The sequence below is a fragment of the Dendropsophus ebraccatus genome, chromosome 6 (genome assembly GCF_027789765.1).
Source record: "Dendropsophus ebraccatus isolate aDenEbr1 chromosome 6, aDenEbr1.pat, whole genome shotgun sequence".
Taxonomy (NCBI): Eukaryota; Metazoa; Chordata; class Amphibia; order Anura; family Hylidae; genus Dendropsophus; species Dendropsophus ebraccatus.
Window position 1 is genome coordinate 24,860,925 of NC_091459.1, and position 27,708 is coordinate 24,888,632.

At 42.1% G+C, this 27,708-nt stretch overlaps 1 protein-coding gene across 1 annotated transcript in view; it reads right to left on the bottom strand.

Moving 5' to 3' along the window:
• ME1 (malic enzyme 1) overlaps positions 1-27,708 on the bottom strand; it is a 157,961-nt gene that overhangs the window by 27,262 nt on the left and 102,991 nt on the right. Inside the window, exon 7 of the mRNA XM_069974700.1 lies at positions 7,251-7,360. Coding sequence (XP_069830801.1) covers positions 7,251-7,360 — 110 coding nt within the window. The remainder of the gene's footprint in view (positions 1-7,250; positions 7,361-27,708) is intronic.

A 27,708-nucleotide genomic window follows, 5' to 3' on the forward strand; every position in this document is an offset into this window, starting at 1 on the left:
CTGTGTGATTCATGCAATTTAAGAATGTTGGTATATGCTCACATTATACAGGATGGTACCACAGGCTGGGAGCCCACTGGAGGATCCAGCTTTAGAACCTGCACAAACAGTGCCTGACATGTTGTTTGTCACTGGTTCTTCATTGGCAGACCCGCAGCCACTCCCGGACTCCACCAAAGGAATAATGAGGAAAACACCACCAAACTTCAACAACAGGGATCCAAGCGCAGCTTATATGACTCTTGAAAAAGGAACCGATAAGGTTCCGAAACCCGTTGGCTCTTTTTACTAAACTTTTATAGTTTTACATTACTCATCTGGTCACCATTAGTCGGACCTGCGTCTGGATCCCCGTCATTGGAGTTTGGTGGTGTTTTCCTCATACTTATGTGGCGGCAGCTTATCTCTCTGAGAATAATGATTTCCTGCCCAACCCCTATGTCCACTGATATCATCTGTCGGTAGAGAATGGGAAGAGCCTCATACATTTTACACTGACAGAAGTTATAAAAGGTATGGCTTACGGATGTATTACATACCAAGGCCCCCATCAGCATTCCGATAGGTAAGAGCCCCTTCAATGTGATCAGCTGGCAGATAATGACCGCTTTCTTATTCATCTGTCCAAAAGTGTGGTTATTTCTTATGTCTTATGGCCATAGCATCTAAGCCCAAGAGGGTGCCACTCCCTGTGCATAAGCTCACAGTTTGCAATGGGTTATTTATAATCTAATTAGTTTTTAGCTTCGTAAAACTTTTTTTTAAAGAATTTTGTATAAATCTACGAGTCTCCAGAAGAAATTGGCAAGTACTTAGCTATTTCTTTAATCTTGTTAGTACAAGTAGGTCAGCCTGGCGGAAACTGTTGGAAATATTGGATTTGTTTCCCCAAACAGGATTTCAAAGATAAAGATTAAAATTCTCAATTTAAAAGTAGGAATACCTACAGTATATACAGTATGTTCTCAGTCTGTGGTACTAGCATCACTCCTGTGCACCAAGCTCGATGTCTGGGGGTTATGCTAGACTCGGATCTATCTTTTACTGCATATATCCAAGGTCTTGCACGCTCCTGTCACCTACAGCTCAAAACCACCTCCACAATCTGCCCATTTTTTACCATTGACATAGGTCAGACTCTGACTGTCGCCCTGATCCATTCTCATCTTGACTACTGTAACTCCATACTAATCAGTCTTCCTTTCTCTAAGCTCTCCCCTCTCCAGTCTATCCTGAACGCAGCAGCCAGGCTCATCTTCCTCTCCAGCCATTACACTGACATCTCCCCCCTGTGCCAGTCACTGCATTGGTTACCCATTAAGTGCAGAATTCAGTTTAAACTCTTCACCCATAAAGCTCTTCACAACTCTGCCCCTCCATACATCTCCTCCCTCATCTCCACCTATCATTCTACCCATGCTCTACGTTCTGTTAATGATGTTAAGGCTCTATTACATAAAACAATAATCTTCTTGTGTAATACAAGACATGAACGATGTCAGCTGATCGTTGCTTTCTTTTGTCTTTCAACATGTTAAAAGCCAAACCACTAACATAGCAGCGATCTGCAGCCGTCGCTCTGTGGAACAGGGGCGGCAGCAGCAGACCGCTGCTATCTGCTATGGGCTGCCCGAGCGATCAAGTGCTCACCTGGGCAGCACCCCCGTACTCACCCACTCGCCATCGACGAGTGTAATAGCGCCGGCAGCAAGCGGGGAAAGAGGAGCAAGCGAGCACTGGCAGCACTCGTTTGCTCCTCTCCATTGCCCCGTGTAATAGGGGCTTTGCTCTAACTTCTTCCATAATCACTCCGGCCTCCGAAACGCTCTACCCAAAGACCTCAGACTCATACCCAACACTCACAGTTTCAAGCGTTCCCAAGTCTCCCCTTCTGCTGTCCTCTCACCTTCTACTTAACATCTTAGACGGTTTCATGCACATTTTACGTTTTACCTGTACTCAGACACTGGCGTGTGACTGGCTCATCCAGTACTTTCTGACTATGTGCAATGGCTGGACCATGGGCAAATAAAGCGCTTGTAACTCTCATGTCACCCCCAGTCTTAGGCCATGTTCACATGTTCGTAATTTGCAACAACGTCCATGATTAATCCAAAAGATAACTTCTGTGTGAATGAATGGAATCCCGACCGGAGTGTATACACATAGTATACACTCCGGCCAGGACTCCAATCAGCCGCACAAAAAACTGACATGTCAGTTTTGTGCGGCCGCTATTGATTGAATAACGGCCGGACAGACATGTCAGTTCACACAATAGAGAGTGCAGCTCCAGCCGCATGCTCTGTTGTGTACAGGGGGGAATTAGGATGCCAATTCGCATCCCAATGCAACAGAAATGAAGATCATCCGACCGATACTTCAGTACAGGCTGGGATGATCTTCTCTGACACTGGCCGTTCTATGACCCGGCCGGTCTCATACATCGTGTGAACATGGCCTTAGTCTGTAAGCTCTAGCAATCAGGTCTCTTATCCCCTTTGTATTTTTATTTATTCTAATTATTTAACTTTTGTTTTGTAATATGTAAATCTAACCTCTGTCCTGTGTGTGTCTAAAAATAAATAAATAAATAAATAATAATAATAAACACCTATATTGCATGAAAAATACCATCCAAATCTGAATTGTATGCTCACCGGGAAAGATACATATAAAACCAAGAATATAAGACTTAATCTAAATATTGTGCGTGTGGCCTCTGGATCCCCGGTGCATTTCTATAGAAAATACACAAAGTATGAATGAGGGGTTTTGCTACTAACATAGGAAGCATTACAGTCATCCACACATACCAATCTCAAGGGGATATATGCAAAACATAAAGAAACTATTATTCCCTGCACCACTTTGCACGTTGGCCACATACGGCATTAAACCTTTTGAGTAAATGAACGCTGTAGAAAAGAAAAATTTCTATAAACATATCAGAACAGAGCGCCTGCTTCATACTGTTCTATTACTATACATGTAATATTATCAAAGCCTGAAGAAGATGTAAGTAGAAGTGACGCTTGCCCCAGGCACATCCCCATCCAGATTATTTTTCTTCTACCTCAGCAATGGTTACATGCAGCCTCAAAGAATAAGATTCTCATCTCCACTGTTTATTGAATAGATGTTCTATAGATGTTATACTGGATTAGGAATTAGCGTCAAACTGGTGGGGCCCCTTACCCTGTAAACATTATAAAACCATATAAAGATAATCAGAATATTTATAAAGCCCAAATCAGTCCTCACAGATGTCACAGAACATAGAAGTTTAAGTATATTATTATTATTATTTGCATTCAGAATATTAGAATACCAGGCCTAATATCCAAGCCAAACACCCAAGCTGCACTACTGTATAGCTGTATGAGACACAGCTTGTCTCCTCAGCTTATGTACCCACCAAGAGGCCTCAGTCATGCTAGGAGCTATACTCGGAGTGGGTATGGGTCTTTAGGAGATGGATGTGCCCACCTAGGCTTTTTCCAAATGGGAGGTAGAGTAAGAGTGCCCCAAGCTGATTCTACTGAACAAGGCCAGGGTATGACCCTCTAGTATGGACATATGGATCGAAAAATGTATCTATATAAATCTACTAGATCAGTGTTCATTTACTGAGCAATTAGGCAGGCTGAATATATATGCCGCAAGGGCTGTATTGCTAGCGATGTCCGAGCAGCCCTTGTCTTTAGTGTAAAATAATAAAGTATTAAACTTACCTTATCATGTTCCCCTATGTCCTAAGGCCTTCCCTAGTCTCTCCAGCTGCAGCTCTGCCATCTGTTCCGGTGTCTACAATGACAAGCTGCTCAGCCAATCACTGTGCGCGGCCTGTCTCGGCCAGTGATTGGCTGAGTGGCCGCAGCCTATCAGTGCAGAGACTGGAACAGAAGGCAGAGTTGCAGACACCAGGGAAGGCTTGAGGACACCAGGGAAAATGGTACGGTAAGTTAATACTTTATTATTTTATACTACAATCATCAGCCGTCTATGGCGCATTGCTATTACACGTAGTGATGAGTGCCCAATGGGGGAGATTTATCAAACATGATGTAAAGTGAAACTGGCTCAGTTGCCCCTAGCAATCAATCAGATTCCACTTTGTATTCCTCAAAGACTCTTTGGAAAATGAAAGGTGGAATCTGATTGGTTGCTAGGGGCAACTGAGCCAGTTTCACTTTACATCATGTTTGATAAATCTCTCCCAATGATTTTAGGTGCTGCTCCACACTGACGAGGGGCAAATACCCTGAAACGGCTGTCTGTGGATGGATACCTGCCTTGGCAAGCCCTTGTCATGTCACAATACTCGCACCTTGAGTTAGACTTTGACACAAAAGGGGCCACCCTGTTGTTTCCCTATTTATGTTCCAATACTCGCAACCGAGTGGGATTTAAGGGGTAATCTATCAGGGTGGTGTGGTACTCTCCCCATCTGGAGGCACCCCGTGGCAACAGGCTAGGGATATCTGGCTATTCCCGTGTTTTGAGACTCGCAACTGAGGCTCCACAGACTCCTTTTTTGCATATTTTAATTTTGGGGGGGCATCAGTGGAGACTCTTGATTGAGTACTTCATTGGAATTTTTTCACTGATCTCCTTGAACTCAGTGATTGCTGTGTTTTGTTGGTTGATTTGTCATTGCCCCAACCAGCCAGAATCCTGCTCCACTCTGACGAGGGGCAAATACCCTGAAACAGCTGTCTGTGGATGGATGCCTGCCTTGGCAAGCTCTTGTCATGTCACAATACTCGCACCTTGAGTTATACTTTGACACAAAAGGGGCCACCCTGTTGTTTCCCTATTTATGTTCCAATACTCACAACCGAGTGGTACTTAAGGGGTTATCTATCAGAGTGGTATGGTGCTCTCCCCATATGGAGGCACCCTGAGGCAGCTCAGTGATTGCTGTGTTTTGTTAGGTCCAGACCTAAAGAAACGATAGGCCGATGATCTTTTCATCGGCTGATCGTTCTCTCGATTGCACAAAGTGATAATCAGCTGAAGCATCCTGATTCGTTCAATTATCACCCCGTGTAATAGGGCCCCTACAAACCTCTGAGGCCTTCACAGAACAGCTGTAGTCATACTGAGAAGAAATGTCACACACCTCGACTCTATTAACTAATTAGGCGATTGGTCACACTGGGGTATCAGAGTACAGGGAGCTGAATACAAATGCACACCACACGCCATCAGAGTATAATTTTTTAAATTGATCTAAAACCATGTGTCATTTTCTTTACACTTTATAATTACTTGCTACTTTGTGTTGGTCTATCATAAAAAAAAATCCAAATAAGATACATTTAAGTTTGTAAGTGAAATGTGAAAAAAAAATTCGAAAAGGGAAAAAGTTCAAAGCGTATAAATACTATGTACATATAAGACTGTAAATGATACATTAAAAAGGAAATGCTGTTTCTGGGACCAGAAGGACTGATCTTGACATGTTGATATGAGTATGTTTTGGAAAATTAAAATGGTCCGGATAATTCTCTGAAATTAAAGGTGGAGTTCAGAAACATGTTCTATTCAAGCTGGTTTTAATTTCTCTAACATAAGTTTTACAGGAAAGACACATGAGAAATTTCAGGTTTATGGTTGTGTTTCAATGTCACTGGCAATCAGTACATAGTGTAGAGATAGTCAATAAAACCACAGAGAGGAGGTGGAATCACTTACTATTTTACGGTTCATTTATTGTGTTTCTACTTGTATTTAACTCATTCCATGCAAAGTGAATGACCAACAGCGAATGTAATTGTTCAGTTTCTATATAACAATTACTAGACTTTATGTCACCAAGTGTCACTGGTTCCTCTGCATGTACAAAACTAGCATTCAGGTGATAGCTGCAAAAAAACAGCAATCACATGGCCACTTTCTTCCTGAGACAGCACAACTCTTGTTTCCAGTTTGGGTGGGGTTTTGAAACGCAGTTTCATTGAAGTGAATGGAGCTTTAAGTGTAACTGTCATTTAATTTTTATTTTTTTGCAGAAATCAATTGTACAAGCGATTTTAAGAAACTCTGTTATAGCTTTTGTTAGGCAAAAAAGGCCTCTTTCTGTCCTCAAAAAGCTGTTTCCCAGCCTCCCCCTTATCTGTGCATTATCAGGCAAATCCGCCTTCATTACAGAGTGAAGATGGATTTATTTGAGTCCATTATATCCTATGGAGGGGGGAGGGGCTGAGGGGGATGAGTGAGCAGGAAGAAGACAGTCTGGGCGCATAAAACACTGGATTTACAGGTCAAAAAGGTCAGTGCTCATCTGGGAGCTTGGTGAGAGAAGATTGCAGTATGTAGTGTCTTTTACAGCCCTGCTTTTCTCCTCTCTGTGCTCACTCACACCCCTCAACCCCTCCCCTCTCCATAGAGCATAATGGACAAAGAAACCCTGCTTCTTCTATAGTAAAGGGGGAAGGTTGGAAAACAGCTTTTTGAGTACAGAAGGAAACTCTCTTTTGCTTAATAAATCTTATTACAGAGTTTCTTAAACTTGCTTGTACTAATCATACTTATTGATTTCTGAAAAATGACATTTACATGACAGATAATAATGATAATAATGCCAATAATTATAATAATTTTTTATTTACATAGCACCAACAGATTACACAGCACTTTACAATTCACTTTAATTCACACATGAACTGGTGACAAGAGCGGTGCTGTATCTGGAAGAAAGTGGCCTCGTTTTTCTAACGCTGGGTAACATTGCTTCTTTCATTTTTAAAAAAGGCCTTTAAAAAATAAAATCTGATTGGTTGCAATAGCTTACTGGAACATTGGTTCTCTGAAGTAGGTTTGATAAATCTCGTTCGAAGTCACTTACTCCCTGCTGACTCTGCCCAAGCTCATACAGCAAAGCTGACAAGTGAGCCCCAGAAAACAGAAAATTTTTGTTGCACATAAACAACACACTACCAACTTAGTTACAAAATTAATGCTTTGCCTAAATAATAGCTTATAAGTGTGTCTAGAAAACAGCTGTATTCTGGGTACATACATTTTACACCTTTTGTATGTACTGTTGTTGCAGAATATGACATAATTTTTTTTCTTTTCAGTTTTTTTCAGTAGTTCTCCATCTTTTTCTTATTTAGTTTAACTGTTATTGTGCTTGTGGGGAAATGACTATTTTACACTATGTTTTATCAAACACTTTTCCCATGTTCCCTACGGTCCAATGTACTGTCTGTGTTAGTAGGAGTCAACGCTATACAACATACCTTGGATGTCATCGTTGAATGTACAGTACTGATTTCGGTATTTGTTCAGCAGACGGAAAGCATTAGCATTGGCAAAGTCCTCAAATTGTATAAGACAGTTCATGCCGTACCTTAAAAAAAAAAGGAAAGCAGAATTAGAGATAGGAAGTTCACCAATCAGAATGTAAAATGCATTTAAAAGATCTTCTAACCCTTTGACTTTCACATTTTGTTATGTTGCTGCCTTGTCTTAGGTAGAGATGATCGAATATTGGGAATTTTCAGTTTCGATGGAACTCGAACCTTCTTGAGCCTTCGTCATTTGATTCCCGATACCTTCCCGTTCCATGGGGAAGGTGGAGACAGCCCCAGTACTGCCTGGAAACAGGGATACCGCCTGTTACCTAGGCTGTATCCCTGTTTTCCAGGCGGCACTCGGGCTGTCTCCACCTTTGTGACAGAACGGAAAGGTATGAGGAATCAAATGACGAAGGTTCAAGAAGGTTCGAGTTCCATCGAACCTGAAAATTCCCGATGTTCGATCATCTGTAGTCTTAGGAAGGGTTCACACATACCAGAATTGCAGCTGATATCAGCCTGCGAGTTCCGCAGCGAAATATGCTGCAATTTGCGGTATTGTCAGTTTGTATAGGTTTACATACTCGCAGAGGATTTTTTACTCCGCTGCGAGTATGTAAACGCCACCTCCCTGCGCATAGTGAGACTAACAACTCCTACCATACTTGTTATTATTTATTCAGTCTCCTTCCCCCAGTTCTCAGCTGCTGCTTTCTGCTGAAAACACAAAAATCTGTATGTAAGCCTTTCTTTCTGTCTCCTCCCCCCCCCCCTTTCGAGACAGCTGATGTAAAGAAATCCCTGTCTGCAACTATAGCTTCTTTGTAATGCCGGGAGGGTTCAACTGAGGTCCAGTTGCTGAACTCACTGTGATTAATACTCCCGGTATTACAGAGTTGCTGTACAATTGCAGATAGGGACTTGTTTACTTAAGCTGTCTCAGAGGAGGGGGGCAGAGGAGGGGGAGACAGAGGGAAAAGCTCACACACACATTTTTGTGTCTTCAGCAGAAAGCAGCAGCTCAGAACTGGTTTGAGTGGAATACCCTTTTAATGCTCAATCCTGGCTCACGGTAACTGGGCATGAGGGTGGAGCCACAGTGTCATGTAGTCACGCTGCCTCCGCCCTCTTCCCAGCCACTCACACTTGATTGGCAGCTTAAAGGGAACCAATCAGCCCAACTGGGCTGATATAGTTCCCTGGAGCACTGTATAAAGCTCCTGAGCAGCCCATGGCACGTAGAAAAAGAAGTTTTATTACCTGGGCGCGTGACAGGCAGAGGTGGGAAGGTTGTTATCTGGGCGTCTCTCCACCCGTGTCTAGCCACTGCTCTCTGCTTGTCATCTGAGACAGGGAGAGAGGCCAGTAACGGGACATAGAGCGGTGACTAGACACAGGCAGGGAGGCACCCAGATGACAACCTTCTCACCTCTGCCTGCCGCATGCCCAGGTAATAAAACTTATTTTTCTGTTGTATAAACCTTCTGCTGATTGGTTCCCTTTAAGCACTGGGAACTTAATGCAAAAGCCAATGCTCAGGTTGCCAATCAAGAGTAAGTTGACTGGAAAAAGGCTGAGGCAGCGTCACTACATGCCACTGCGGCTCCACCCTCACGTCTAGTTACCAGGAGTCGGGAATGAGCATTAAATATGGAGACTGCCAGGCACAGTGTCGGAGAGCCCAGGTCACGCTCCCTCAGGGAGGTGATAGGTTCCCTTTAAGAAAAACACTTTAAGGGTGCGTTCACACCTACAGGATCTGCAGCAGATCTGCAGCAGATTTGATGCTGTGTTCAGTTATTTAAATGAAATCTGCTGCAGAAAATCAGCTGCAGATCCTGTAGGTGTGAACGCACCATCAATGTACTTTTACCTTGCTGTATCTTAATTTAAATACATTTGCACTCTGTTTTATAGCAGGAAATCATTATATACCTTTAGTAAAAACTCAACAATAGTTTTTCTATAGCATAGTTCCCACAGATAAATGAGTTATTCATGCTAAGATTTTTAGAACCTTTGTGGTTTGGATTTCATGTCCACCCACTGTTGGAATTCTTTTATTAAAGGATAACAATCCAGTAGAAAAATTGAATAAAGCTATCACAACAGTGCTCCTTGAAGGGATCCGAGGTACGTTCTGTATATTACGGTAGCATGCTATATCATTCACGTCACACAAAAAAAATTAAAAAATTAACCTTTTTAACCTCAAACTTTATATAGTTTTATGTACGTTTAATTATAATTATAGAATGAAAAGATTCTTCATAATTTTTAAGATCTCTTAGTACCTATGTAGTAATCTCTGCTACCATGGGCGCAAGAACTAGATCTTCATCAACTGCATGATCACAGTCGAAGCCACCTGGGGGTCGCAAAAGGCCATTGACTGCAGCACATAATGGGTTACATTTAAATAATCAGAGGTTTCTCCGGTCCTGGCATTGAGCACAGGAAACCAGCTGTCATGCTGACAGCTAAGCTTCCGTAAAACTGGTGTATATGTGTAAATTTGGGCTAACTCCGAAACAGAAAATGAGGATAAATACAATCTAAGGAAGAAGCACTCACTATCAGAACTACTACGCATGCTCAACCACTACCAAAACACAGTCCTCGGCATTGCTCGCTATGAATGCTCAGTGAAATGACTGGGAATGTCTGGAAGTCATGTCAGGCATCAATAGAAGACGTTCTATGTTTTGATACATTTTGTTATTGGAATCTCAGCTTTCAATGAAACATGAAATATTTTAATCTGTGCATTAAAGAAGCCAAAAGAAACATAGACAGATTTGTCCAAACTTGAAAAGAAAAAAAAAAAGATCCTTGGTCATAAAGACTCTGGTCCTAATTTAGATTTTATATCAGAAGAGACGTAATTGAATTTCTCATTCTTTTTCTGGTTTCCTTTGTTTTTACGTATATATATAACCTTTATGCTTTTACTTATTGAAACCAGATATAGATATTTTAATGACTTAATTTTTTTTTTACATGAATTTGACATTAATTTTTACTGACATGAAAAGTGGTCCAAGGAGGAATAACCAGTGAATTGGCAACAGGGTCATGGGTACACAATGTCATAAATATGCATTAGCAATGAAGACTAGTCTGTGTGGTATGATCCACAGAAGAGATATTGTCTATACCCCCCTTGCGCTTGTCTATAAAGTGACTAAAGGAGCCCATACACCTTAAACTCTGGTCTGGTGGAGCTCCACCTCTGCCAGACCAGACTCTTTCTCCAGAATACCCAGAGACCCTATGGCCTGAAGAAGGTCCAGGAGGACCGAAATGTTGCGTTACTTTGCCAAACAGGATTTACGACTTCATAATGACTTTTTCATATACATTCTGGTTGGAACGAAGACCATGAACTATAGTGTGCTGTGGTTCACCTACATTCCTGACGTTGTATGGTTGCAGAACCATTTACCACTGAGCACCCACCGTGGTGAGAGGCGTACAGTTTAGAATACCGTTTCCTGCCAGCAAACATAAATCATGATAAATCAGGCACAGGAGATGGCCACACCTCCTCCCACCTTGCCACGCCCCCTGCCCATCAGGCGAGTGGGGGATACGGCTGACGTAGGCCACAAAAAGGGGGCGATATTGCGCCTTTTCTGTCGCATATGCCAGGGGCACACATTGGTAAATGTGCTCCTTGTGTTCTTTCCATCATAAAGATATAGGGGGAGATTTATCAAACATGGTGTAAAGTGAAACTGGCTCAGTTGCCCCTAGCAACCAATCAGATTCCACTTTTCATTCCTCACAGACTCTTTGGAAAATGAAAGGTAGAATCTGATTGGTTGCTAGGGGCAACTGAGCCAGTTTCACTTTACACCATGTTTGATAAATCTCCCCCATAGACTACTGTTTACAGCATATACAGTCTTCAAATGGAGACAGATTATACATAGTATACAGCTGAAGGTTCTGCTCTATGTCCTATTACTCTTGTAGTTTACAGGAGGAATATATATATATATATATATATATATATATATATATATATATATACACACACAAAATATTCTGACTAGCACATCCAATGGCATAGATCCCTTTACTTCCAATAAGTCTGGGTCTCAGGCTCTCATACTTTTCAGCTATAATAGCCCAAGCAAGGTTAAACAGATGATACCCTGTGATTGAAATACATCCAGTGGAAAATGAGTGAAACCTACCCATTTGTTTTAAAATCTGATCCTGGAAATAGATTTTCCATGCATGCCTTGCCTTTAGATGGAATGATTGCAAAGTATTGAAAATAGGTTGGCTGCTTGGAGGTATATTTGGAATAGCTGGGTGGAAATTCTATATTACGAGCAAAGTGGAGCGAGCAAAGTAAAAAAAAAAAAACACAAAAAACACTTAACTGCGTCTTTCACTTGGCTTTTATGCTAATCGAACCTTATTCAGGGAAAAGAATCTTTTTCATTTTATTTTGACATTATCAAGGATTATTATAGTATTATATAACTAATAATCCTCTGTGCATTGTAGGGATGATATGGATGTCAGATCCAGAGCAGCAAGTGTACATGACGTATCTTATGTGTTCATGAGCTCTAACATTATTGATAATGAAAATACATATTGGGGAATTCCATTTCCTTACTGCTACTATTATTATTATTATTATTATTATTATTATTATTATTATTATCATTATCATATACTAATATAGTGGCAACATATTCAACAAGTCTACTGCTTTTAGGCAAACCTTCGTAAGGCCGCATTTACACGTTCTGTGTTCTGCACAGGACATGGACGTGGAATGCCTGTAACAGACTTTTCCCCCACTCCCAGCATCATATCACAGATTTATTCATATGCTCCGCACTGTAATAAATCAGCTGCGCTGCATAAAATGGTGATGTCACTTCCTGGATAACATGGTGATGTCACTTCCTAGATAAAATGGTGATGTCACGACCCGACTCCCAGAGCTGTGCGGGCTGTGGCTGCTGGAGAGGATGATGGCAGAGGGATGCTCAGTGTCCCTCCAGTGCCCTGTGTCCCTCAGTGTCCCCCTGCCATCATTCTCACCAGCAGCCACAGCCTACACAGCTCTGGGAGTCGGGTCGTGACATCACCATGTTATCCAGGAAGTGACATCACCATGTTATCCAGGAAGTGACATCACCATGTTATCCAGGAAGAGAAGCCTTGATGCAGTAGTAAGTGCAGGGAAAATAGCTCTTTATAAGCATTTCCCGTATATATTGGGGATTTGTATAACTTTTGGGGGGCAAAACAATACTTTAATAACATTTTTTACCAGACTTCTCATGACTGCCTCATGACTTAGGTACCCGGGTTTAAATCCAATATGGGCAGCACATATGGAAATTATACGTGTTCTTGCATTGTTTTCTTCCAGGTAATCTGCTTTAGGCCAGGGCTACACTGTGACTTTTTGTAGTGCAATGGACTGATTTTAAAAGGGGGGTTATCCGGAAACCAGACAAGGCGCTACCTTTTTTGCTCTTCAGCGCTCCACTTCCTTCCTCTGTCTCTGCTGATAACTTCCACCGATGAGAGGGAGGCACACAATGTGCAATAGCTGCCCAATGTCACTGCAACAGTAACATTGGGAACCTATTGATCACTGCCCAAATCATGCTCCCCTCTCATGTGCGGAGTTATAAGCAGAGACAGTTGGAGGAAGTGGAGCGCTGGAGAGCAGAAAGGGAAGGACCTTTTCTGCTCTCCAGATAACCCCTTTAGCTATTGAGTGAGATCTGAAGTCCACAAGATTGCAGACAACTCAATGCATTGCATTGGACTGTAGTTTATTAGATTATATCAATCAGTAGTGCTACAGAAAACAACAGAGTAGCACTAGCCTTAGGGTGCCTTTACACAGAGAGATTTATCTAATGGATTTTTGAAGCCAAAGCCAGGAATGGCTTGAAGGAGAGGAGAAATCCCAGTCTTTCCTTTATGACCTGTTCCCTGTTTATAGTCTTTTGCTGTCTTTGGCTTCAAAAATACAGCATGCTGTGTGGTGTTTCAGGTAGAGAATACAGCGTGCTGTGTGGTGTTACAGGTAAAGAATACAGTGTGCTGTGTGGTGTTACAGGTAGAGAATACAGCGTGCTGTGTGGTGTTACAGGTAGAGGATACAGTGTGCTGTGTGGTGTTACAGGTAGAGGATACAGCGTCCTGTGTGGTGTTACAGGTAGAGAATACAGTGCTGTGTGGTGTTACAGGTAGAGAATACAGTGTGCTGTGTGGTGTTACAGGTAGAGAACACAGTGTGCTGTGTGGTGTTACAGGTAGAGAACACAGTGTGCAGTGTGGTGTTACAGGTAGAGAATACAGTGCTGTGTGGTGTTACAGGTAGAGAATACATTGTGCTGCGTGGTGTTACAGGTAAAGAATACAGTGTGCTGTGTGGTGTTACAGGTAGAGAATACAGCGTGCTGTGTGGTGTTACAGGTAGAGAATACAGTGTGCTGTGTGGTGTTACAGGTAGAGAACACAGTGTGCTGTGTGGTGTTACAGGTAGAGAACACAGTGTGCTGTGTGGTGTTACAGGTAGTGACAGTGTGCTGTGTGGTGTTACAGGTAGAGAATACAGTGTGCTGTGTGGTGTTACAGGTAGAGAATACAGCGAGCTGTGTGGTGTTACAGGTAGAGAATACAGCGTGCTGTGTGGTGTTACAGGTAGAGAATACAGCGTGCTGTGTGGTGTTACAGGTAGAGAATACAGCGTGCTGTGTGGTGTTACAGGTAGAGAATACAGCGTGCTGTGTGGTGTTACAGGTAGAGAATACAGCGTGCTGTGTGGTGTTACAGGTAGAGAATACAGCGTGCTGTGTGGTGTTACAGGTAGAGAATACAGCGTGCTGTGTGGTGTTACAGGTAGAGAATACAGCGCTGTGTGGTGTTACAGGTAGAGGATACAGTGTGCTGTGTGGTGTTACAGGTAGAGAATACAGTGTGCTGTGTGGGTGGGACAACAATGAAATGATAAAGTACTGCAAATAATTCAGTAACACAATGAAACTGCAATGTGTGAACACAGCCTAGATGTTCTGTAACAGATTTGGGGGGAGAATGGGCAGGGTGGAGGACTGTGATGAACAGCTGAGATAAAGCATTGCATTCTGGAACCTGTAGTACTGTATACAACTGATTAACCAGGAAGGACAGAAACACAAAACAGAACAAAACCCCCCAAAACAAATGGATTTTTGGTAATTTCAAAAATGGAATATATAGATAAGTAATGCTTTATGCTTCTGCAGAAGTTTCATTTTTTTAACCTCTACCTGGAGTTCCCCTTTAACTTGCCAGTATTTTCCTTTATGCCAGGAAAGCCTGAATATAGCAGATTACGTCCATGTCAATGCTGTGCAATAATCCCGCTCATTAGACCTCACTGCTTTATCATGTTAAGTCATTTAGCAGCTACTGCTTAATGCCAGTGCCCACCATGCACTGCTTCTTCTTTATGGGGTTTTTGTTCCATACATAAAACTTTTCTTCCCTGGATGGCTATAGGTTTTCCATAAGAAAATGGGCAGTGTTGATGACATCATAAGTTAAGACGCTTTTAAAGGGTCTCTTTACAGGCTGGTAGAGCAGATACGTGATTAAGTTAAGCTGTATCTGACCACCTTTACATAGAATGGCTGCCAGGGAAGCAATTAAGTGAGACTTCTAGTATTCTTTCCAAAGTGTTCGCCTCATACGTATACCCATCTGTTATTCTACTATAATAACTCCCACTGCCATGTGAAAAATGGTATGATAGAACTGTGTGGGAGCCTCCTATTAAGAGTTCTACTCTGCGGGAGTCCGGGAGTGCATGGGCGGACATCCCAAATCCGATCAATATATGAAACTCAACAGGAAACAATACTTAACCTCTACATCCTGTGCCAACTGTACCAGGCAGAAGCTAATACTATAACAATAAGAATAATAACAGAAATACTGAAAGGGAGAATAAACAAAAGAAATAGATTATTGCCAAGATTGCAAGAATTTGTTCCGTTCAGTAAATATCCATGTGTGACATAAACATTGCATTTTATGAAGTTACTTTTACATTCTATTGAAAATGCCCTATAGAAGAATTTTCTTCAAAAAGTGCTAAATGTGTAAAGGAGAAGGCTTGCCAAAACAAAAAATACATTGTAGGCAGGGGGGTGCGGGAACATAAAAAAGAATGTATACTTACCTGTGCCCACATGGGTATTGTCGTCACAGTCTCGAGGAAAGGGCCAGCTCAGCCAGTCAGTGACTGCAGCAGTGTCCCGCCCCAGTAACTGACTGGCTGAACAGGCATTCCCGAACCCAGATCATGACGTGGCAGGAGTGAGAGCTGGAAGAAGCCGGTAGGAGTCCTTGAGCGGCGAGGGAACGCTTTGGGGGCACAAAGACAGGTAAGTATACATTCTTTATTATGTTCCCTGCCTGCATGTTTATTATCACCTCCCTGCCTGCAATGTATTTTTTGCTTTGGCCGGACTTCATGTTATGTTCACTAACAGTATTTCCGTCAGTCTTTTTTCAACCAAAACAAGGAGTGGACCTGACATGCGAAGATAATGGAAAGATTTGCACAGGTTTAGTGTTTTACCTATTCCTGGTTTTGGTTGAAAAAATACTGACCAAAATACTGACAGAAATACTATGTGTGAACATATTGTAGCCTTGTATTGAAAGTTCTTTAGACCTATAAATTTAATTGCATCTTATCGATGTCTCAGGTTTAAGATTTTCTCTCTCAAGATTGATTTAGAAAAGTAATCTAGTTGGCATACTGCCATTTTTTTTTACATAATGCTGAAGTTAGGTCCGGACTGGCCATAGGGCACTTCTGGCAAATGCCAAAAGGGCCGGTGGCCTCCGGGGGCCGGTCCCGTGCTCCTCCGGACCCGCCAACTCCTTTCCCCAATCGTAGGGAAAACAAGTCACTGGGCCTGGAGGAGAACGGGACCGGCCCACAGCGCTCCGTCCAGCCCCCATCCAATGCGCGGCTTCCGGGGGTGTCGCGTCCTATCCCCGGCAGCGCGTGTACCATAGAGTTCTCTGTGGGCGTGTGCTGTGGCCGCGACTTCCGGCACAGAGAGCTCTATGATGCGCACGCTGCCGGGGATAGGACGCGACACCCCCGGCAGCAGGAAAACAAAGTCTCAAAGGAGGCATCTATAAAGGAGGCATCTATAAGGGGGGGAACAACATAGGGGGAGAGGGGGAGGGTATTAGTCAGTATGTGGTGACATTAGTCAGTATGTGGTAGTATTAGTCAGTATGTGGTGACATTAGTCAGTATGTGGTGGGATTAGTCAGTGTGCGGTGGTATTAGTCAGTATATGGTGACATTAGTCAGTATGTGGTGGGATTAGTCAGTGTGCGGTGGTATCAGTCAGTATGTGGTGGTATTAGTCAGTATGCGGTGGTATTAGTCAGTATGTGGTGGTATTAATCAGTATGCGGTGGTATTAGTCAGTATGTGATGGTGGTGTTAAACTCAGCACGGTGACAGGGGCCGGAAGCAGTCTGTCTCTGTACACTGTGTAGTGGTGACGACCTGTAACTGCAGCACCGTGCCATAGTACAGAGACAGAAGCTTCTGACCCTATTTACTGTGTTCTTTTCTGTAATTCCAGTCATGGCCGTGATGATACAACATGTAGCCGCGCTGCACTAACAACATTGTCTCATAACTTATCACCACGCGGCGAGTGGGCCTGTGTGCTCAGAAATGCCAGGGCTGATTTTCAGTCCCAGTCCGGCCCTAGCTGAAGTGATAGCTGACTTGTTAGCAGGGCCGACATCAGCACCACGTATACCTGGGCAAGTGCCAGGGCCCACACTGCCTCTGGGGGCTTAGAGAGGGAGATGGGCCTGGTGTTCTAATGTTCAGCCTGCTCACTGTAGTGCAGGGTGAGCGTACAATACATCAGAAGACACAGGAGAAGGAGCAGGACCTGCACAGAGAGAGAAAAGGGTGAAGGACCTGATCACATGACCCAAAGGTCCTCAACCTTACAGTGTGGAGAGCTACAAGTGCTGTGTGTCAGTGTCTGTCAGTCAGTCAGTGTCAGTCAGTCAGTGTCAGACAGTGTCAATGTCTGTGGTGTCTCAAGTAATTGTGCATAGTGTGTGGATGATAGCTGATGGATTAGGGGCCCGCTGAGGCTCTGTCGCCCGAGGGCCCACAAAAACCTGGAGTCGGTCCTGCTGGTAAGTGATGCAAAACTTTTACCCCTATCCCAGGAAAACTAATGCATTTTTTTAAATTTAAAGTTTTTTATTTTCAAAGACAAGAAAAGAGAGTATACAATACAAATGGGAACTCGGGACGGCAAGTCCCTCTGGGGGGAAGGGGTAAATACAAGGAATGATGTAAATGCACAGAATGCAATCGTAATCGTGAACTGTAACAAAGAACAGTAGGAATGTCAACATCCGTAACATGACCAGAAAAAACGGGGGAAAACTAATGCATTTTATGCACCCCACTGTTGAGTTACAGATGAGCTATCCTTGGAATATCTCATTGGTACATTTTGTTGTAAATTATAGGTTTGCAGGTTGTTCATAAAGCAAAAAAAATCAGTACTCAGATGATAAGGGTCGATAAAGAAGAGGGACAACAGAATAATGGTTGGAACTATGCGGGTGATCTGGACCTCACATCAACAAGCAATAATGAGGTAACCAGTCTGATTTAACATCAAATTCATAAATACCATTGGCTCAGTACTGTGCTCAGCAAAACATGACAGGGCCGATCAAATGTCCCAAAGCAACTGTGTACTGTAGTGCAGGTTAGACACTTCCCTCTGATGTCACTGCAGGGATATGGATATATACTTTAGTTTTTTTCCTGTGAAGATTAATGGATTGTTGAAAGTTTCTCTTGATTCTGGAATGATGAGAACTAGGATAACAAGTGTCATTATGTAATCCCGTACAGGCTCTGATTGTGTTCATTTATGGAACGTATCTGGAATAGTAACTAACTACCAGTTGACATATTATAAGGGATTAAAGTAGAAGCCAAGTGATATCAATCCATTTCATCCATGAATCATCGGACCATACAAAGGCCTTAAATGGGTATGGTTACAATTGCAATTTTATTCTTTAGACTTTGTTTACACCCATAAACTACCAGCAAGTACCCTGCCTCTGTGTATTAAGCCTGAAGGAGGGTCACAGGTACTGTTCGCATTATACAAATGGTATGTCACCAATAGGCTATGTTCACTCTATGTTTTTTCCTCTCTGTTTTTGAAAAGAAAAAATGACGTCCGTCTTTTTCACTGTTTTGCCACCCGTCAGAGCAATGACGGCTCTTGGTACATTATTCTAGTTTAGGTGGACTGATTGGCCTTTGGGTGTGTGTCTTTGAAAAGTCCATTGAATTGAATCGTAAAAACGGTAAACAAATGGTGGTGGGGGGGGAAACTGTGTGTGAACAACATCTACTATTTGCAAAAGACGTCCGAAATTAATAGTCGTGATCATTATTTTGACTTCTGCGCAGACAACGTCCGTCATTTTATACACTGTGTGCATTGGACGTCTGTCATTGCATTGAAGTCAATTAAATTGCAGCAAAAACGGACGTCTTTTTAAATAGAAAAAGCGGACACTTTTTCTGTTTTTTTTAACATAGTATGAACATAGCCTTATACAGTCTTATTGATGACGTATTCAAGACAGTTAATCACTTTTGGTAGAGGTTAGTAGTACTGATTCCTTGCTTGTCACCCATGCGATACCTCATAATTCAATGAAATGCATTGAACTCAATGGAAGAACTGCCAGTGTTGCAGTGACTTCAGTGCATTTCATTGCAGTATGCAGTAGGACGTTCTTTTAAAAAATAATACGTTGTGTGAATATAACCAGACAGAAATGGTAAGATCTGTGTATTCTCAGTAGTAATTTGTCAGGTAACGTTCTGATAGCTCACTGTGATGCATGATGATATAGAACATCCCCGGCCATTTTGGGACTTGTTATCCTGATAAATGGTTGGGGTAGATTCCGACTAGAATTGACGTAAGTGCGGATACAATCGAGTTAAGAACAGAACGTTTCTAAAGTTCTTCCTTACTAAGAACTGGTATATGGATCGTGGGGGAGATTTATCAAACTGGTGTAAAGTGAAACTGGCTCAGTTGCCCCCAGCAACCAATCAGATTCCACCTTACATTCCTCACAGACTCTTTGGAAAATGAAAGATGGATTCTGATTGGTTGCTAGGGGCAACTGAGACAATTCTACCTTACACCTGTTTGATAAATCTTCTATATTTAAATCTTCATACACATCACCCTGTAATTTAGCCCAGATCACAACAATGTTCTCTTATTTCCCATCATGTCACCTTTAACTTAATTTAGAGAAGCATTATTCCGTTTTCTTGATGATGGAAATCGCTGGCTGCAGTAGCCCATGATGCTTTGCTCCGACATTACATATAGAGTTATGCTGAGATCCCATCTAGCAGAAGCTATAGTTGTAGAGGTCATTACTGTGAGCACAATACTGGAGAGACACAGATGCAGGACTGCTGTATTGGGATATATACATTCTGTCCATGATGGGGCCAGTTATACGTCAATGGATTTTAAATAGAAGCCACAATGTAGATGTGCAGAGATCCATAGGCACAGGTTACAGACTGTACCATATACAGCCGCATCTATTACAAAGGCAGTGTACAGACCTACCAACCTACTGCAGGCAGAGGCAGAGATGACTACTTGGCATGTGCCTCATGGCATATACTGTAGATAAAACTGAAAACAACCATAATATTATATATAGAAATCGAGAGTCAGATGGGGAGACAAAGTTAAATCACCCAAGATGAATGTATGTATTTCATTGGATAGCAAAATGATCAAAAAAATGTCTAGGTGGGTCAGAGAGGGTGTGGACTTCAAAAGAGGGGAATTATAGTAAGGGAACAGAAGGAATGACCTTAAAGTGTCACTGTCGTTATAAAAAAAACAAAAAACCTTGAGACACGTCAAAAGTTTTAAGCGGTCTGGGTGTAAGTGTTCAGACCCTGACTGATTGTGAGAACGAGCCAGAAGAGGTCCACACTCAGCATGATCCTCTCCCAGTTCTGTGTCTCGTGATGAGTTGGGCTTTAAGAAGATGAAACATTAAGGCTATGTTCACACCATCAAAATGACATCTGTTTTTAATTGACGGCAGTCGTTTAACAGCAAGGAACAACTGCGAAATGACAAGCATCCGATAAAAATGGCCGTCATTTTGACGGTATGTTAACACAGCCTAAAAGTGCACCTTGGGTAGAGTACACCCTGTCCTCACATAGAGTCTCTACAGCTGTGTTCTAAAAATAATGGCAGTTGGCAGCTAGTGGCACCAGAGATGTTAGTGGATTGCCTCAATTTAAAGGGAATCTGTCACCAGGTTTATGCCGCCTAAATAAGGGCAGCATAAACTAGTGACAGAAATGCTGAACAGATCAGTGTATTGCTTACACCATTTTGTTCAGCCGTTCTCCTAATATGCAGGAGAATAGGATTCTTGCTACACCCCTCGCCCTGCCCTTCAGCTGCTGATTGACATTTGAAAGTCTATACACAGCATGGATAGATAACTGCCAACTGGTGGGTTGAGTTTTCTGCTTCTCATGAATATCCAGGACTACTGGGCTCATGCACATAATGGAGATGCCCAAAGGCACACAAAAGTAAGTGGGGGGAGATTTAAATTAGATTTAAAATCTACAATTTTATTGTTGTAGCCTAATACTGTATTATTGTGAAATAAAGTTTAGCCATCAAATCGGTATGCCATTTATAAAGCCTAAACTTTTCTGTTTATGATATTATTTCAATACAATCAAAAAGCAGTCATCTGTTTTTTTATGCTAAAAAGCAAAAATAAACTCACCGGTGACCAAAATGCTAAGTTATCTGACATATAATACTTGGGAGATTATAGAATTCTCTTGGAAGATTAAAAAAAATAAACTACAAGACTCCTACTTGTCTGGACAGCTGCGTACCTCATCTTGTTGGTCCTTCTCTAGATTTCCAATGGCATGTCAGTGTAGTTAAAGGGATATTCCACTCAAACATTTGCTATGTTGCTACAAATGGTGAGACTAACAATTCCTTCCATATTTGTTATTATCTATTCAGTCTCCTTTCCCAAGTGAAGACACAAAAATCTGTGTGAGCTTTTCTTTCTCTCCCCCTCCTCCCCTCTCTCTTCTGAGAAACTGAGGTAACAAGCCCCTGGCTGGCTTTATCTGCAACATTGTAGCTTCTTTGTAATGCTGGGAGGGTTAATCACATTGAGTTAATCAGCAACTTGACCTCTGAATAACCCTTCCAGCATTACAAAGAAGCTACAATGTTGCAGATAAAGCCTGGCAGAGACTTGTTTACATGAGCCATCTAAGAAAGAAGGGGGCAAGAGCGGGAGATAGAGACAAAGGCTCACACACAGATTTTGGTGTCTTCAGCAGAAATCAGCAGCTCAGAACTGGGGGAAAGGAGAATGAATAGATAATAACAAGTATGGAAGGAATTGTTAGTCTCACCATGGGCAGCAACCTAGCAAAAGTTATGTTTGAGAGGAATACCCCTTTAAAGCGGCACTTCCCAGAGAACCTGATGATATGCCGCAGTAGCTGTGTATCTTCGTAGTACATAGCCATTAGTTTAACCCCTCTCCTCCCCCGCATTGTTTAAAAAAATCGCTAAATACTCTTACGCAAATTACTAGCATAAGAAAATTTAGGGCGTTGCTCGGGGCCGGAGAGCATCACCGCGCCCGGCCCAGCCCACCCCCTCCCGTCCCACCCACTATGCATATTCATAACTGCATAGTGGGCTATAGAGCATATAGAGTATGCAGACAGGCTGCTTCCCGCACATGTGTGAATCCCCCGGTCCACTGCCGGTCCTCCCGAAGGTTCCTCAACACGTAAGTATAAAGTCTATCTTATACTTACGTCCTGAGGGACCTCCGGGAGGATGGGTGGCGGGTTCACGCATGCGTGGGAAGAAGCCTTTCTCCGGCGGGACTGCTTCCCTGCGCAGCCGGAGTGTCTATACACTATAAACGCTCTATAGCCCACTATGCAGTTATGAATATGCATGGTGGGCGGGACGGGAGTCGATGGGATGGGCGGTGTGTGGCGATGGTCTCCAGCCTCAAGCAACGCCCTAAATGCTCTTATGCTAGTAATTTGCGATTTTACAAACAATGCGGGGCCGAGAGGGGTTAAACTAATGGCTTTGTACTATGGAGATACACAGCTGCTGCAGCCTATCAGCAGGTTCTCTGGGAAGAACCTCCTGATAGTGCCGCTTTAAGACAGTGGCTAACATATAGATGAGTGCATAATTTAATTCCACCACTAAGGTCGCATGTTGTTGGAGTTGCACCACTATATCGCAATATTTGTAGCTGGCCTGAGGAAAGCTATATTATCATGACCAGATATGTAAAGACAGTGCTGAATGCCCATTGAGACCATTAGACATGTCAAAACATTATGAAAATGTTAAAAGAAAATGACAACCTGTCTGTCAATAGGGCCACATCAACTGCAAAAGCTGCTCTGACACAACAGGCCTTATCGGCTCATACATGACCATTAAACTGGCAGTGTATGAAATTTTCAAATTTCAAAAATGTGAATAAATATTGTGTACATTTTATAGAACTTATACGGTAATTCTCCAGTGCTTCTGAGAAGACCATTTTTCCTGGGTGACAAATGGTGATGCTTACTTAATTTTTTTGTACACTTAATATATCTAAAGGACGAAGATAAATACTATTTATATTGGCAAAGATCATGCTGTCCTGTACTAAATTAGCTTAGTTAGCTGCGGTCTTGTTTCACATTTGAATTTTGTTTTTTTTTTAGATTTTCTTGGCTAACTGTGGTTATGCCTTATTTTTTCCGAAATTAAATTTATGGTATTTTCATAGTTATTATCTCAAGGGAAGATGTAAATCATTAGGGGCCATCTTTTTTGGAACTTCTACTAAAACCAATAGTACCATCCATTAGAAAAGGTAATCTTTCTTTCCTTAAAGGTATTCCCATCTCAGCTCAAATAGCTAAACTTGTAGAGATCTAAAGTTAAAAAAGTTAAATATTTTTGCAAATACACTCAATAAGCAAACTTGCCTCCTTTTTCTGATAAGTCACTTTAACCTTTACATTATTGAGAGCCCGTTGTCTAGGTTACTGACCACCACTCTGCTCTAAAAGCGCTGGTCGGCCAAAACACTGCCTTTAGAGCAGCAGAGAGTGGTGGTTGGTAACCTAGACAACAAGCTATACAACAATGGGCAGGAAATAGTGGTTACACCAGGAGAAGGAGGCAGGTTTGCTTAATGACTGTACTTACAAAAAACATGATGAGTCCTTCAAGTTTATAACTATATTAGTGAGATGGGAATATCCATTTAACTGACTTCGATAATTGTTAAAGGTGAGGTATGGTGGGACTGCTGCAGGCTAGCTGTGTGCAGCGACAGGTTCAGATTACCCATTGCAAGCAGTTGTGGTCTCCTCTAGCATTTGAACAATTTATAAGCAGATATGTCCTCCTCTGGCAGATTATCCCTTTAAATGCAGCAGTGTCCAGTTCTACGTGAATAACCCCTTACAAGCAGCTATGTCCTCCTCTAGCAGATTAACTTTAGGCTCTTGGTGAAAGTAAAAGGAAACATTTGTCTGCTTTGTGTTTCACTAATTTATTAACATTCGGATCTATTGGTGAATTTATTTACCAGATTTATGATTTGCTTTTGGTAAAATAGGTGCATCAATTCTTCCCTTCAATTCTATAGACAAATGACTTAAAAGATCTAAGCACAAGGCTCCACTTTGCCATTCAGCTGTATACAGTCTGCCCTCACCTAGACAACAAGCTCTCAATAATTGTCAATGAAGACAAATCTAACCTGCTGATAGCCCCCTATAGCACCCGGGACACTGAGGAGGAAGGTATGTGTATTAATTTCCTCCTCGGCGCCGGAGATAGGGGGGGGGATGTACAATAGACAGTTCATAAGTTCGGAAATTATGTTTTCTACCAAGTACGGGCATCTAAAACATAAAACTTTTCCTTGTCCATCTGTAGAAACAATATGTCCAATAAAATCCGCTGCAGAACTGCATCTTTAGTGATTTAGAATATGTCTAGTTAAATGTACCTCTGGGATTTACTCCAGAGTATGTCAATAAAAAAAAAAGTTTAGGACTAAATAATATTATCAGCTTTGACATGATCTTCATAGTCGGGAAGAAGAGAGTTTATGGTTATTTAAGGAACTGTTACATCTTCGTTATGCGTGTTGTAAAACTTTATTCCTTGGATCTAATGGAATTCCCATTGCTTTTGGGTGTAAATGTAGATATTTCTCTGAAGGACAAAGGCAATAAATCCTGAGTCGAGAATTTTTTTTTTTTTTTTTTTGCGATGTTTGAAAGTTATTTATCCTCTCCAAAGTTAGTCATGCTCTCTTATGAATCATGAATATCTGTTTCTTGTAACACGAGGAGGGATTATTTTAAAGCTATGCAAAGGAAAGTCAATTGTCATGTGGCCAATTATCCAATGGAAATGTGGTCTTAAGGGTCTATTAATGTGCAATATATTAAATTCACATTTCTTTGTAGGTGTGAGTTCATTGTCTGGGCCACTACACTACATTAGCAGCATATTCACTAATTCACTATTTTCTTACTTTATGGTGTGTACAACCTTTAGGGACTATAGTTACTATAGATTAAAAAAGTTGCTCCATCAGAGACAGCTCTTGGGCCTTATTCACGCGTTCAGTGTTTTTCCCGGGCCACATAAAGGTCCTCTGTCTGTACTCAGTGATCCGTGCAATTCAGTCCTTAATTGCATCCTTGTGCATCCGCATCCACGTCCGCAAGTGATTAGTTTGCTTTGATTTGATTCGCGTTTTTCACTGATAGCACGGATGTGAGATTCGTGAAAATGATGGATTTAGTAGACTTCTATTGGCTAATCCGTGCCATGATCACATACTATTATTTTGCAGCATGGATTGTGGCACAGATCGTCTGAATAGACTCATAGGGAGAGATTTATCAAACATGGTGTAAAGTGAAACTGGCTCAGTTGCCCCTAGCAACCAATCAGATTCTACCTTTCCTTCCTCACAGACTCTTTGGAAAATGACAGGTGTAATCTGATTGGTTGCTAGGGGCAACTGGGCCAGTTTCACTTTACACCATGTTTGATAAATCTCCCCCAAAGGATTCAATGGCCCCTAAAATTGTCTGCGGTCATGGATCCACAATCACTGAACGTGGGAATGCAGCCTTAGAGAATGCAGTCCTAGGGCCTGTCCCTGGCCCCCTGACAAACAGCTTATTTTGTCTCTTTGAACCGCATGTCAGGACGGGACTTAATGACACTGGACAGGTAAAACCCTGCACTAACACCGGCCCTGCTGTCCCTGCCTATTTACCACTAACTAATAAGGACACTGCCGGTGCATCTGGCTATGATCAGTGGTGGAGTATCACATTAAAACCCCCTTGCATTGACACTACTAGTAGTATGGAATTTACGAGGATGAACGGCCCATCAGTGGGGATCACGAGAGTCAATGTATTATTGATGGCCTATCCAAAGGATATCCTACACCTTGACATACGCCATTGCAACAAGATCTTCATCTGTCAGTGCTTTAAATCTTATGGCTTTGTATGGTTGCCAAGCGGTAACAAAATAATCAATGTCACATCACTCTTCGGTGGTTGAAATATTTTGGCTGGTCCATGTCTAGTTCTGCCAGCAATTCTCGTCTTATTACTGCGAAAAGTTGTGTAAACTACCCCAGATTTTCAGATTTACATCCTTTATTTGGGCAATAATAGGTAGAAAGCTACATGTTATCAGTCTATTGTAACTTCAGTAGCTCCATACTGCAGGCTATGTATACTCAAGAGACCAAAAGCCATCATAACAATCACATAGGAAATGTTAGGAAAACACAGATGTCAGGTGATATAGCTGAAACGCAGCCTTGTGTCAGATATTAAATTTTTTTCAAGCTTTCTACTTCACTCATGAGAAATTGTCATCTTTGGATAGATTTTCTTTCTTTGTGTTCCAGATAGCCCTGAGCTAAATATGTTGACACAAGTGTGGTTGAGTGAAGTCAAGGCTGCAGATGGATTTTGCTTAGCTTTATATGGTCTAGCTATGCGTTCGGTTTTGTTTATTAAAGTTCATAGAACCAACATTATGCAGCATAATAAATCACAGTGCTCTAAAAAGTATTTACTAGTTGTCCGCTATCATTGCTTTTTGCTGTGCTGAATTATTTCTTAGTTGAAAAATACAAAACTCATATCGATCACTATAAGGCTATGCTCACTCTACGTAAGTGACTGGCCGTTCCATGAACGGCCGGTCTCTGAAAAGATCATCCCGGCCGGTACTGCAGTACTGGCCGGGATGATCTTTAGCACCGCAGAGTTCTGATGTGGGCGCATCCGTGCGCGTCCACAGCAGAACTCCCCACAGCACACTATTGAGCGTGCAGCCGAAGCCACTTGCTCCATAGTTTGCACTAATAGGGTTTTCTGCGGCCGCTATTCAATGTCAGTTTTCTACGGCGCCGCTAGGGATACTATGTATACACATATACACATATATATATATGTATACACTCCGGCCGGGATTCCCTCAGAAGGCAGCACTACGTAAGTTCTGTGGGAATAACGGAACTTACGTTGTGTGAACATAGCCTAAAAATGCAAAAAATAGTTACCCACATAAACTCATGTAGGTTGTTGCACAAATAATACCTATAATTTATTTTTTAATATGGGTGATGGGTCTGGTCGCTAAAAGTCCCATGCCTGGGAACCCTACTGATCATATAAATGGAGCTGGCAAAGATGGCCACATACAATGTTCTCTGGATGGCTATGTTCACGCAATGTTTTTTCCTCTCCGTTTTTTAAAAGAAAAAAATGACATTTGAATAAAAAGACTGAAAGATTTTGCCCTATTACATATTCTTCTGTACATTTTCAGAAACAGGCAGCAGGGAATGTAATAACGAATCCCAACTTATCTCTCCCCGTGTCCCCGAGACCCCTGCCGGAAGGCATTTTCCATGACTTCACAACTCATAGGAAAATACCTGTCTCAGCTAATGGACAGCCCGCTCAACCAATCATAGACTGGAGCAGCGTTCCGCCCCAGTCACTGACTGGCTGAGTGGCCTGTTCATCAGCCGGGTCGTGATGTGTGCAGCGCTGGAGATCACGGAGTGGCAATCCGGGGCTGAAGAGGCATGGGGAGGGGTGAGATAATTCTCTGTTACTTTTCCTTGTGCC